We start from the raw sequence: 12,123 nt of genomic DNA, 5'->3' as shown, positions 1-12,123 counted from the left end.
TTTCCAAAATTTAGTATTCATTACTTTTATACCTGAGAGAAAAAGTGATCTGTAATTGCTCACAAAGACGACTAGAAATCTCCTGTACTGATAGGGGTATTTTGTACTGCTAAGGTATTTTGTTAGGTTTAACCTAAAAAAACAAGGTGTGGGGCGCCTGGGTGGCTCAGTTGGTTAAGAGTCTGACTTTAGCTCAGGTCATGATCTCCTGGCTCGTGAGTTCGAGCGCCACGTTGGTCTCTGTGCTGATAGCTCAGAGCCTGGAGCCTGCTTCAAATCCTGTGTCTCCCTCTCTCTCTACCCTTCCTCCGCTCATGTTTTCTCTCTCTCTCTCTCTCTCTCTCTCTCAAAAATAAACATCCAAAACAAAACAAAAAGGTGCAGTAATACAGCAGGCGTGTGGTGCCCAGCCATCCAGGTTCAAGTGGGGAAGGTGTTTGCTTGTGTGTTTGCATACTCAGAGTTCTCGAAGCAGAGACAAGCTGCTGGAGCCGGTAGTGCAGTTTGCTGGGCTTCAGAGGTGGGAAAGAGACTTGTCACTAACATCCTCTTGACCTAGGACTTTGTAAAAAATGATGTTCCTATTTACTCTGGGGGGAAAAAAGTCTGTTGAATGGAAGATTGATTTTTACAAATATCTGTGGCACGTTCTTGGAAAAACTTCCCTGAAAGTGCCAATCTAAAAGGGAGCCGAGTGGGGCACACGGCTGCCGCAGTTGGTGGAGCAACTCCAGCCTCAGGGTGGTCTGGTTCAAAGAGCAAGCCAGGTGCTCAAAACCAGTGTTCTCCACATACCATGTTTTCCTATCAGGCCGGACACACTTTTCATCCTGAGGACTCCTCACTGTCTTCGTCCACCCGAGGCCCTTCGCGGGCCTCCGCTTCAGCCCTTCCTTGCTAGGGCAGAACGTGCCAATACCGTACCTTGTCCAGTTTCACCCGAGATTCTCGTCCACATTCCAGGGGTGTGGTGAGGGTGTTTAAATCCTGACCCCAGAAAGCAAAGAACTTCTCGATTCGAAGACTACGAAGAGCATAATAGCCAGCATTCCGGATTCCGTATTTCTGCCCAACACTCATCACTTCGTTGTACACGTGGAGGGCATACTAGAGAGAGAAACGAGAGGTCAGCAGCCCGCACACCTTCAGAATTCAACACGGAGTGTGTCTGGCAGCACCCAATGCGGGACACCATGAACCTCAACAAGCGAGGAGGGTGTATGAAATTCTCAGGTCGTCTCATCCTCGAGCAACTGAAGCATCACTGCCCAGGAGTAATGAGCCAGGGTCACCCTAACCCGACTTACACTCCATGGAAGCAAGAACCGTAGCTTTCCCTTCTCTGTGGAGCCTGGGACAGGGAGCCAAGCACACAGCAGTCCTCAAATGAGAATCCTACACACACTCTCACCACCCCATCAACGGCCAGGCCCACAAGTGCCTCTCAGTCCGCTCAGCCACCGCGGCTCTGCTCTCGCCCCAACTCCCCACCCCATCCTCACTCATGCATTGCCCGTGCTGGGAAATGTGTGTCACACAGGACCCCATGGGCAATGTCTGATTTTTCCACAGATGGCACACCTCAGAGACCCCCCCCCCCCTCAAGTGACTGAACCAGGAAGGCAGCGCACCCTACCCGTGTCCCACAACGGCCAGCCTCTCATGTTATTCTTGGTTCTGGAAACTGTAAGTATCAGACACCCTAAATAAAGTTTCCTCAACTGAAGGCAGATACTCCTACTGTGTGATGTTTAAACGTATTCTGTGACGTCTAAAGCCTAGTAACAGACTACATTATTAGCTTTAATAACTAAAAAGACAAAATGACAAGAGAAATTAATTAGAGAAATGTCTCATGATCGCATTTACGTGTACAATCGCAAACAACATGACCCAAATCTGCAGAAAAAGAGGCTGGAGTTGTTGGCAGAGGTGGGGAGAGGAAAGTGGGGACTGGCGGAAGGGAGGCAGAAGGTACAAACTTTCAGTTACCAGACAAACGAGAACTAGGTATGGAATACCCAACCTGATGTCCGCAGCAGACACTGCTGTGTGACAAGTAACACAAGTTGTTACAAGAGGAAATCCTAAGTGTCTTCATCCCAAGGGAAAAAGCTTTTTAACAATGTTTATTTTTGAGAGACCTAGCCGGGGTGGGGCAGACAGAATTCCAAGCAGGCTCCATGCTGTGGGCTCGAACTCACAAATTGAGATGGTAAGGTGAGCCGAAATCAAGACTCAGATGCTTAACCCACTGAGCCACCCTGTGGCCCACAAGGATCTAGGACACACGAATCTATGAGACATAAATGGTGCAAAATGAAACTTACCACGGCAGTCATGTCACAGGGCATGTCAATCCATCATTCTGTGCACCTTAAACTTGTACAGTGATATATGTCAGTTATATCTCAATAAAACTGGAAGGATGGAAAAGAAACTGGTTTCACTGGTGTTGCAGTTCTGTACACTGGCTGGGTCTGCTGCCCTGCGTGTTGCTCTCCTGCAGCCAAAGAGGCATCTACTGAATGGCCACAGTGGTCAGGACAACTTGAAAAGAGTTGTGGAAAAAGAGAACCTGTGCTACTGAATCCATACACTGTGTGGCCCCCGTGCAAGTGACACACCTGAATGAGCAACGGTGGGGGCAGGAGGCCCATGGGGATGGACAGGAAACGAGAATAATCAAAAGCCAGCATCTCTGTTGCACTCACTGCTTCAGTGTCTCCAATTGAATCGTTAAGAGGAAGGCCAGGGAATAAAGATTTGAAGCAGGTAACTAGTCTTGGATTCGATGAGAAAAGCAGGTCCCCATCATATATTCCTTTTCTAGCTGTTGGGGATTTAGTGTGAGCCAAACAAGAACCTGCCATCTGTCCCCATGTTTTGGGGATGTTTTTGTTTCCCCTCAAAGAGACAAGTACAGTTAACATGGGTTTGAACTATGTGTGTCTCACTTTGATGTGGGGTTTTCAGTAAGTACAGTACATGACTGTAAATGTATTTTCCATATGATTTTAATAACATTTTGTTTTCTCTAGCTCACTGTATTAGAAGAATATACAACACGTGTAGCACACAAAACGTGCATTAACAGTAAGGCTTGCAGTCGATGGTAGGCTATTAGCAGTTAAGGTTTTTGAGGAGTCAAAAGTTCTATGTGGAGCTTTGACTGAGTGGGTGGTCGGTGCCCCTGACCCCCATGTTATGCCAGGGGCAGCTGTATACCCTTCTTGAGGACAGGAGCCAGCTTGTAAAGAACCCAGGCAGGGCACAAACCACCTTGTGGACTCACTGAAAATCATAAAAACAAGAGCAGCCCAGGAAAATGAGAAGTAGCAACCAAGGCCTCAAGTAACAAACCTGCTGGAGCCACTCTTGATCGAGTTTAGTGAATTCATGACAAGGGCACCCAGGTGATATTTCAGAACCAGCCCCTACCTGTACAGGGACAGCAGATCAGCTACATTTGTAGCAACTCTTCTCAAATTGCGAATAATCCCTTCATCTTAGTGTTGTTACAGTTGTCTCGACAAACATATGGAATTTCATAGGCTAGTAAATTTGTGCTTCAGTTAGTAACTATAAGAAAGCCTAACCCCGTAAAAGTAATACAACTAATATGAGGAACAAGAAAGATGCCTACAATCCCTACTCCTTGTCACAACTGGACAAGAGAAAGAAATTGTAGGAATTAAAACTTAAGAAAGAAGAAAAACCATTACTGTCTCTATGATAAGACTGAACCCTGAAAATTCCAGGTACTCAACTAAAAAACAACTATAGTAAGATAAATTAAAGAAATAGAGACTAGAAAAAATAGCTTTCAAAAATCATAATCACTTAAAAGACAATGGAACAAAGACACCCTTCCCACTCACAACTAGCGACAACAAAATATTATTCAAGTAAACTTAAAAAATGTGTAACATCTACATAAGGAAAACTTCAAAATACCTCTTAAGGTCACCAAAAAACTTGAGTAAAACTAAAAGGCATTCTTTGTAAGATTTAACATATTTCGTCAGTTCTCCCTAATATATAAATGTAACATAATCCAAAAAATACCAGCAGCAGTATAATTATACTAGATAATTATAAAGTTTCCAAAGGGAAATAAGGAAACAGGAATTATTTTTTTCCAGAGTTTGCAAGCTACAATAAGCACTAGCAGGTATTAAAATATATAATAAAGACTCCATAATTAAAATAGCATAATCCTGGATCATGAACAGATAAACCAAGGGAACAGAATAAAGGTCCAGAAATAAACCTGAATACATACAAGAATTTAGTATCTGGTAAGGGTACGATGTGAAAGCAATTGGTCATCCATGTGGAAACATGTGTGATCCATAGCTCATCAAGTACAGCAACAGACACTGCAAAAGGATGGAGCATTTAAGTATTTAAAAAAAACACAGGGGCGCCTGTGTGGCTTAGTGAACCCAGTAAGCATCCAACTTTGGCTCAGGTCATGATCTCACAGCTTATGAGTTTGAGCCCCTCATTGGGTTCTGTGCTGACATCTCAGAGCCTGGAGCCTGCTTTGGATTCTGTCTCCCTCTCTGTTCCTTCCCTGCTCGCACTCTTGTCTCTCTCTCTCAAAAGATTTAAAAAAATTAAAAACAAAACCACAAACCCATACTCAGCAACACCACTAACTGTAAAAGTAATGGAAGAAAACTGGGAAAATTTTATAAGCCTGGAGTGGAGAAGTCCCTTCTATATATCAAACTCTAGAAGGCACAAAAGACCGATCAACTCAATTACAATAAAAATCAAAAAATCTTCTGCAACATAGGAAACATTTTCCTGATTTTTTAAAAAACCCTTCTACATGACAATAAATGAAAAGACAAATGACAAACTGGGAAAAAAACTTATAACTCAACAGCAAGGACGATCTGACTCAGACAATGCTCAGAAACTGGTAAACAGACCAATCATTCAATACAAAAATGTACAAAGGTATGACCGGAACATTCAGTTATGCAACATTTCTTAAACATTTACTATGTGCCAAATACTTCTCTAGGTGCTGGGGAAATAAAAGTTAAGACAGACAAATATTCCTGCCTTCGGAGAACTGACACTTAAACAAGGATACCTTGCTGAACAAAATAAAACAGATTTTATCAGACAGTGGTAGGCACTACAGAGAAAAAGAAAGTGGAAAGGAGGAGCGGGGGAACCGGGGAATGGGGCCTCATCCAGCAGATACCACTCAAATAAGACCTGAAGCAGGCGCAGCTGCGAGAGTCTGGGGGGGGGGGGGGGGGGAGGGGAGGACAAGCCAGGAGAGGGAGAGGAAATGCAAAGGCCCTGGGGAAGGAGCAGGAGCACATTCAGGGACAAGCAAGTAGCGGGACAGGTAGAGAAGGTAGGATCACATCAGAACAGGGTGGCGGACGGGCAGGCAGGAGTGTGCAGGTCCTATAGAAGAGCTTTTCCTTGGAAATGCATTCCAAAAAGTTGCTTCATACTCTGGTTTCTCTTCAGATCGCATAAATCTTTCGCCTTTTACAAAAAGTTGCTTCATCCCACGTATAAAGAAAATTACAACTGCACTGACAATTCTCTGTCAGCCCAAAGTGTGAAAACCCCATACTGGTACACGCACACACGTACAAGGAAAGAGATGCTCTTGTACACGGAACTATTTATAACAGCAAAGGCCTACAACCGGAAACGCCTCTTAGTACCAGCCTAATGATTCAACGATCTGACAGAACACTATCCTGCTGTTAAAAAAAGAAACCGGATGTGCTTCCTCTTTAGGGACTGACAGGGCAGATCTATACCATCAATTGGTGAAGAGATAAAGGACAGCAGTATGCTTCCATCTATGTTTCTAAAACGGGACTAAGAATGTCTTTGAACTTGCTCGCATATGCACAAAAATCTCTGACACGACCTTCAAATACTAATAATTGTATCACTGGTAGTGGTTGATGGGAACTGGTCGGGTGGCACTAAATACTTTCCATAGGTTTTAAACCACGTAAACGTATTTCCTATTCGAAACAGTAAGTAACTTAGTCCAAAATGTTAAAGTGCCCCTAATGCAGCCTGCCGCCGTTCCCGAGGCCCAGTCAGATCTGGCTCTCTAACCCTGCCAGTGCCCGGCAGGCGTGCGAAAGCCGGCCACCTTCCTCCGCGGGGCTCACCTCTATGGGGATGTAGAGCATGAATCCCGGCTCTCCTGTGTGAGTCATGCTCATCACCCTGATCCCATTTGCGTAGCCCACACTCATCTCCTGTGGAAGCAAAGGGAGGAGGTCAGCACGGAGAGTCTCCAGAGGAAGTAAGAGCTCAACATGTGTGTTAAAGGAACGAACACCTGAGGTAAACCTCTTATCAGCTCCGCACCCTTCGACCCTACGGCAGAGCCATGCGCCTGAGAGAAATTCATCCCCAGAGTGGTCTGTTTCCGAGTACTGGGGTCACCAGAAACGGAGCACGGTCTTTACACTCTTCTCATGAAACATCACCATTTCAGGAGCACTAGCCAAGCTGCTGGTGGGAAGTGGAGGCGAAGTCTTTACAATCGTGAAACATTTCTTTTCGCAAAGTCCTCCTAAAGGTTTGTTTTAGGGGCGCCCGAGTGGCTCAGTCGGCTAAGCGTCTCTTAATTATGGCTGAAGTCATGATTTCAGGGTTCGTGGGATTGAGCCCCAGTGCAGAGCTTGATTGGAATTCTCTCTCCCTCTCTTTCTGCCCCACCCCACTTGTGCACTGTCTCTAAAAATAAAGAAAGAACCTTAAAAAGATTTCAGTCAAGAGTGTCAAGAGCAACAAAGACTAGGCCTGTGTCTTCTCTGGGGCATCTGGCAGGCAAGTCCAGGGCACCTGCCCTACAAAAGAGGATGCCTGATGACCACAGAACATGGTGCACCTGCTACCCTGGGATCAGAGATTAGGCTTCTAATTCAAAATGTGTTTACAGCAGCTCAGTTACCTAACAGGCCTCTGACACAATCCCTGTCCCAGAAGGCACTGGAGCAAACTGTTCCCACAGGAAGCCCAACATAACTTGCTACCCTGTAGGCTCACATAGGTGCATCATTCGTTCCAGAACCCAAGGCCATGCAGGGAAGGGTTGCTGATGGCTAACGGTGAGACTGTTCTGTTGCTTTCACTCTGCCATGGAGAAAAAGGGACACTGTACAATGAGTACGTGGATCTCAGCTTAGGTTTGAACTTCAAAGAGCCTCCATCAGTCAGTAGCTGCCCCACAGCTGTTTTGCTACAGGTTGTCAAAACACTAGTCTGTTTGCACCTCTCATCAGTATTGTTACTACTTCTTTTACTCAGTTCCAAGATGCTACTGCTGCCAAATATAAGAAACTTATGTAAGTTGTTTAGGGCTTCACCTGAACATCTCTTACCTGGAGATACTACACACACAGAAGTGACTCTGTGAATGGAAAAGGAGAAGCACTGCATGGAGAGAAGGAACCTGACCTTAACTGGCATTTTTTGGCATTAGTGTCCTAATCCTTTAATTTACACATGTAATCCACTGCTACAAAAAGCAGTAAATAGAAAGGACTGATATTCAGAGAAGTTAAATCCACTTCAAAGATACCCTAATGCTTATTAAATAAGGAGACCTAGAAAGGTGAAAAATAAAGGGACGAATTTATTGAGACATTTTATTTGCTCCATAAAAGCCCCAACACCCTCTCTCTGTGGACATTAACGCTGTAGTAAAACTGTGTAATTGCTATCCCTATGAAAGAAATATTCCCTGTCCATTTAAAAACTAGAACTTAATTAGCACCCACCTTGCAGAACAGACTTGGGAAGTGGTCTGGAGTCATAGGGGCATAGGACAACTCGGACAGCACATCCACAGCTCGAGGGCCAATCAGATTGAGGGCTAAACAGAAAAGAACAAGAGATGTCTGGCCAGTCCAGTCACCGCTGAGCCAAAGGTAAAAGTCTGTATGGGACTTGCTCTCTCACGGCCAGGCCTGGGTGATAAGCCCACGAAAGCGCCTCTCTGCTTAGGCAATCCCAGGATGGACACAGAGCGCCCCAAGTCAGGCAGACACCTCTCCTGACAGGCCTGGTAAATGCATGCACTGCTGACTGCTGGCCAGAGACAGCCTGGCCAGCGTGTTTCCTCTTCCCGGGGACACGGGGAAACAACATCCCATAGCTGCCTTTGTGGTTAGACCGGGAACGTGAGACCGTGTCCTGGCCGGGGCGATGGGAGCCCACTTCCAGGGCCGGCCACAAACCTCCCACACGGTTCCCATCGCCTCCTTCCTCCCACTGTTGCTATATGGTGAGAGCGGCCCAACCAGCCCAGGTTCCGTCTTGGCACAGCAGCCTGTGGAAATTATACCCCAAACACCCTCTTGGGCTAGAAAACAACTTTGGTTCAATAAGATTGTGTAGTTTGCCAATCTGGTAGCAAACAGTCAAACAGATCTGCTGCTGTGATGAACTGGCCACGAGGACATGTTGGGGGTGAGGGGCAGTGAAGTGGGGGATAGGCAAGCATTAAAGCTGGAATGAGGAGGTGAGGGAAGGGGCTGCTCCCTGACAAGACTGCTGAGGAAGAGGTAGATCATCAGGAAATTAAGTCCTCCTCAAAAATTATTCACTCACTTAAAAAAAAGTTGAGAAATTTTGAAGAAAACAATATTTAGGTAGTAGGTTTAAAAATGTATTTTCGAAGTAATTTTCACTCATTCAACCAATATTTGCACTCCTCCATCCTGGCTGGAGGGGGCACAGCGGGAAACAAGACAAACGGACTGAAGCACAACTCACCCCTCACTTGCAAAAATGCAGGGACATATCAGAGATCAGTGTTCTATGACCAGGGCGCCTCCAGCACGCTTCTCACTCTGACCCCCATTTCTGAATGTCAGCTATAAAGAAGGCAGATGGAGAAGACGTATCTGGACAGGCTGGCCTCTTGTGCTGCTGAGCCTGGAGGGCCGGCTTACCGGTGTATTTCCAGGTGACATCCTCCAGAAGCAGGTTGCTGTCTTCAGGCATGTGTTTCTTAAGCCAGGCCCAACAGTGGACCTGCTGGTCAGTTGGGGAAATCATGAAGAAACTGAAAGGGAGACCGGAAAGTAATGTAAGCCAGGCAGCAGAAAAAGCATCAGGAAGCAGTCAAGTTAACTCGTTTCAAAGCAGCCAATGAATGAGCAGAATACTGGCAAATGACCTCTTCGCCTTCAGAGGAGGCCAGGGGCACATAATTCTAGGATATACCACATAAGCACCGAAGATCCCGGCTTCCTGTTAGTGCCAAGATATACAGACCTACTGACACACCAGAACACTTTTTCCCAGTAGGGGGACTGTTATTTCCACATCGATTTGTATATAATCGGGTATGTTTCTTCCCCATTTTCCCCCGTGGCTTCTATTTGCACTGCATTGCTAAGGAACTGGCCAGGAGTTACCGAAATGTCTTTTCGTCCTCAGTACGGTCATGGTTTCCCGGACCGTGAGCCGGACGCTCTGCTCTGCGAGGACACCTCCTGGAGGCAGCGCACCGCAGGGGTTGGGGGGTGGGAGGCAGGGCGGCAGCCAGCCTTACCTGCGCTTGCTGAGCCGCGCTATGCTACAGTCGTTTTCATACCCTCCGCCCTCATTGAGCATGCCGGTGTGCACAATGTGGCCCACGGGTACATCAAGGTCATTGGAGAAGAGGTACTGAAGAATTTCCAATGCCTGGTCCCCGGTGGACTGGAGGGGGAGGGAAGAAAGCAGAGAGAGTGAGCACAAGAACAGCTGGTTGGTAACACAGTCTGCTGAGCAGTGTGACCCCCTGAGGCAATTCAATTAGCCAGTTCCCAACTGCAACAGTATCTGCGGATTTAGCAACAGTATCTGCGGATTTACTCTGCTGTGAGAAGCTCCAAAGAAAGCTCGTTGTTTTTGTTTGTTTTCTTTTTACTGTTTACTTATTTTTGAGACACAGAGAAGACAGCATGAGTGGGGGAGGGGCAGAAAGAGAGGGAGACACAGAATCCGAAGCAGGTTCCAGGCTCTGAGCTGTCAGCACAGAGCCCGACGCAGGGCTCAAACTCAGACCGCGAGATCATGACCTGAGCCAAGGTCGGACGCTTAAGTGACTGAGCCACCCAGGCGCCCCAACTGGCTCTTGATTCTAATGGTAAGTGGGCCTCTACAAGCAGATTAAAACCCAGAAACAAAGCGCTAAAACTTCAGAAAAATGTATTACAGTTTAGTAAAACACTAAAACATACTAGAGGTCTTACGAAATTGGTTTTGAAGTGGCAGATAAAAAAGGAGACATTCAACAAATATTCAGAAGTTTCTAATCTATTATTTGGGTTTCTCAAGCACTTACTGTTATTTCGAACTTTGTGAAAGAGGACATGTCAATGACACACACAGCTTCCTTACAGCACTTGACTTCAGACTCCACAATGTCAAACCAGTCTGGCTTATAGAAAGTCTTGCTCTGCTCCAATGCCAGGAGGTCTACAGACCGGCAAACAACAAAAGAAAAAGAGAAAAGGACATTTATATTGAGGACTCTCCCCGTGTGGATTAGTATAGTGTGACAGGTTTTTCTTTATTCCTCCAGGAACACATTCTAACTGTAATACATTTAAAGATGGGTTTTATTAGTTCTCAAGGCAACAAAAGAATAAACATGAGAACGGGCCTTCTTACCCTTGTCTGGTGGCACGAAGTACTTCGGCCTCTCAAATCCATGTTTTTCCATCCACCTGGCTCCTTGTGCGTCCAGCCGGTCATAGAGGGGAGATGTGCGCAACTGCCTCCCGGTCTGGAAGTCCCAACGGGGAACCTTCAGATCATACAGCAGAGCTAGAACAGAAATAACAGTCTCTGCAAACCCAAACCACCGAGCCGAGAACACAGCATCTCTAGATTCGGGAGTCGCTCCTGTTCAAAAGAGCATGCTTTCCAGGCTAATGGGACCTAATGTGCAAACAGTTCCCAGTATAACAGGCAGGCTCCGGAAGAAAGAATGATGTTGCAAGAGCTACCCTGATCTTTCCACAGAGTTACAGGGCCGTGAGTCAGGTTAACAACTTCAAGTCTCTGTTCTCAATGACTGTTTCAAGTTAGTAGGCAGAAACAATGGGAGAAAGGTCATGCTTGTAAACCTTGCTAAGTCCCACAGCAGAGACGAAGACTGTATCTGAGGAGCAGAGTGTGAAAACATGGCACTTGCTTCTTTACAGTGCCTGTGTTGCTTGGATCTCAGGACTGTTAGACACGTTTCCTCTCTAACATTTAACCCGTTTCTGAGGTGAAAGGGAACATAGCATACCTTGATTTGGTGGCTGCACAGTACTGTCCCAGTCACATTATTCACATAACAAAGCTAGGGTCACAATTCATTTCTCCTAATGTCCAATCTGCAACAGCAATAAGTAAAAATAGCCAGAAAGAGTGTGATCTCTAGTCCCTTCCAAAGAGAAGAGCTGACCTCAAACTATTCCAAACAAGAGGTACATCAGAATGGGGAGGAGGCTGAGAAATTAAAGAGAAGGAAGCCACGCTGGTTGCCTTATCTTGCGACAATTTTTCAGTCTTCTCTGGTACTTTAGGTTCTATTTACCCTTTTCTCGTTTCCTGCCATGCCTCCCATTTCTATTACATGAGAATCAGAGAAGGCTACCCAGCGTGTCAGGTCATCACAGGGAAACTCGAGCTCCATTATGATTTGCACGGGTTCTAAAGTAACAAATGGCTGGGGAAATTGAGACTTCTGGTGAGTCAACATTTTAACCAAAATATTTGCCAAAAATAACCTTAGCGGCCACCCATATTGCTGCCGGGTTGTCTCCCACCAGTAAGAGTTCTCTACGACAGGCTAAAAGTGAATACACAGGTGCTAAAGGTCGTTCAAAGGCCTCACCGTGAATGGGACCGCCTGCTATTAAACCAACAATTCATTGTTAAAGGATGGCAGTCACAGCATATGTAGAAACTCAACTGTGAACATAAACATGCCCCAAGTATCTAGCTATATATTTTGGCAAAGTCTCAGAATAGTTCCTCAGTATAGGAAGATGAAATTACAATCTGGTTTGGTTCAATTCTTGATACAAAAGCTGTCTCTAGAAAATAAAGGTAAGGCAGAGTAAC

General features: G+C 45.8%; 1 protein-coding gene across 4 annotated transcripts in view; it reads right to left on the bottom strand.

Annotated features, from left to right (window-relative positions):
* The window catches only part of LOC125152857 (pyruvate dehydrogenase phosphatase regulatory subunit, mitochondrial), a 37,293-nt gene that overhangs the window by 5,140 nt on the left and 20,030 nt on the right, over positions 1-12,123 (bottom strand). For all 4 annotated transcript variants that reach the window (XM_047835393.1, XM_047835396.1, XM_047835394.1 and 1 more), the window contains 7 exons: positions 10,678-10,833; positions 10,349-10,482; positions 9,572-9,720; positions 8,967-9,079; positions 7,791-7,885; positions 6,171-6,260; positions 925-1,107 (listed from right to left, as the gene is read on the bottom strand). In XM_047835393.1, the coding sequence (XP_047691349.1) occupies positions 925-1,107; positions 6,171-6,260; positions 7,791-7,885; positions 8,967-9,079; positions 9,572-9,720; positions 10,349-10,482; positions 10,678-10,833 (920 nt within the window). The remainder of the gene's footprint in view (positions 1-924; positions 1,108-6,170; positions 6,261-7,790; positions 7,886-8,966; positions 9,080-9,571; positions 9,721-10,348; positions 10,483-10,677; positions 10,834-12,123) is intronic.

The sequence above is a fragment of the Prionailurus viverrinus genome, chromosome E2 (assembly GCF_022837055.1).
Source record: "Prionailurus viverrinus isolate Anna chromosome E2, UM_Priviv_1.0, whole genome shotgun sequence".
In the NCBI taxonomy this organism is placed as follows: domain Eukaryota; kingdom Metazoa; phylum Chordata; class Mammalia; order Carnivora; family Felidae; genus Prionailurus; species Prionailurus viverrinus.
This window is presented reverse-complemented; position numbering and strand designations above follow the sequence as displayed.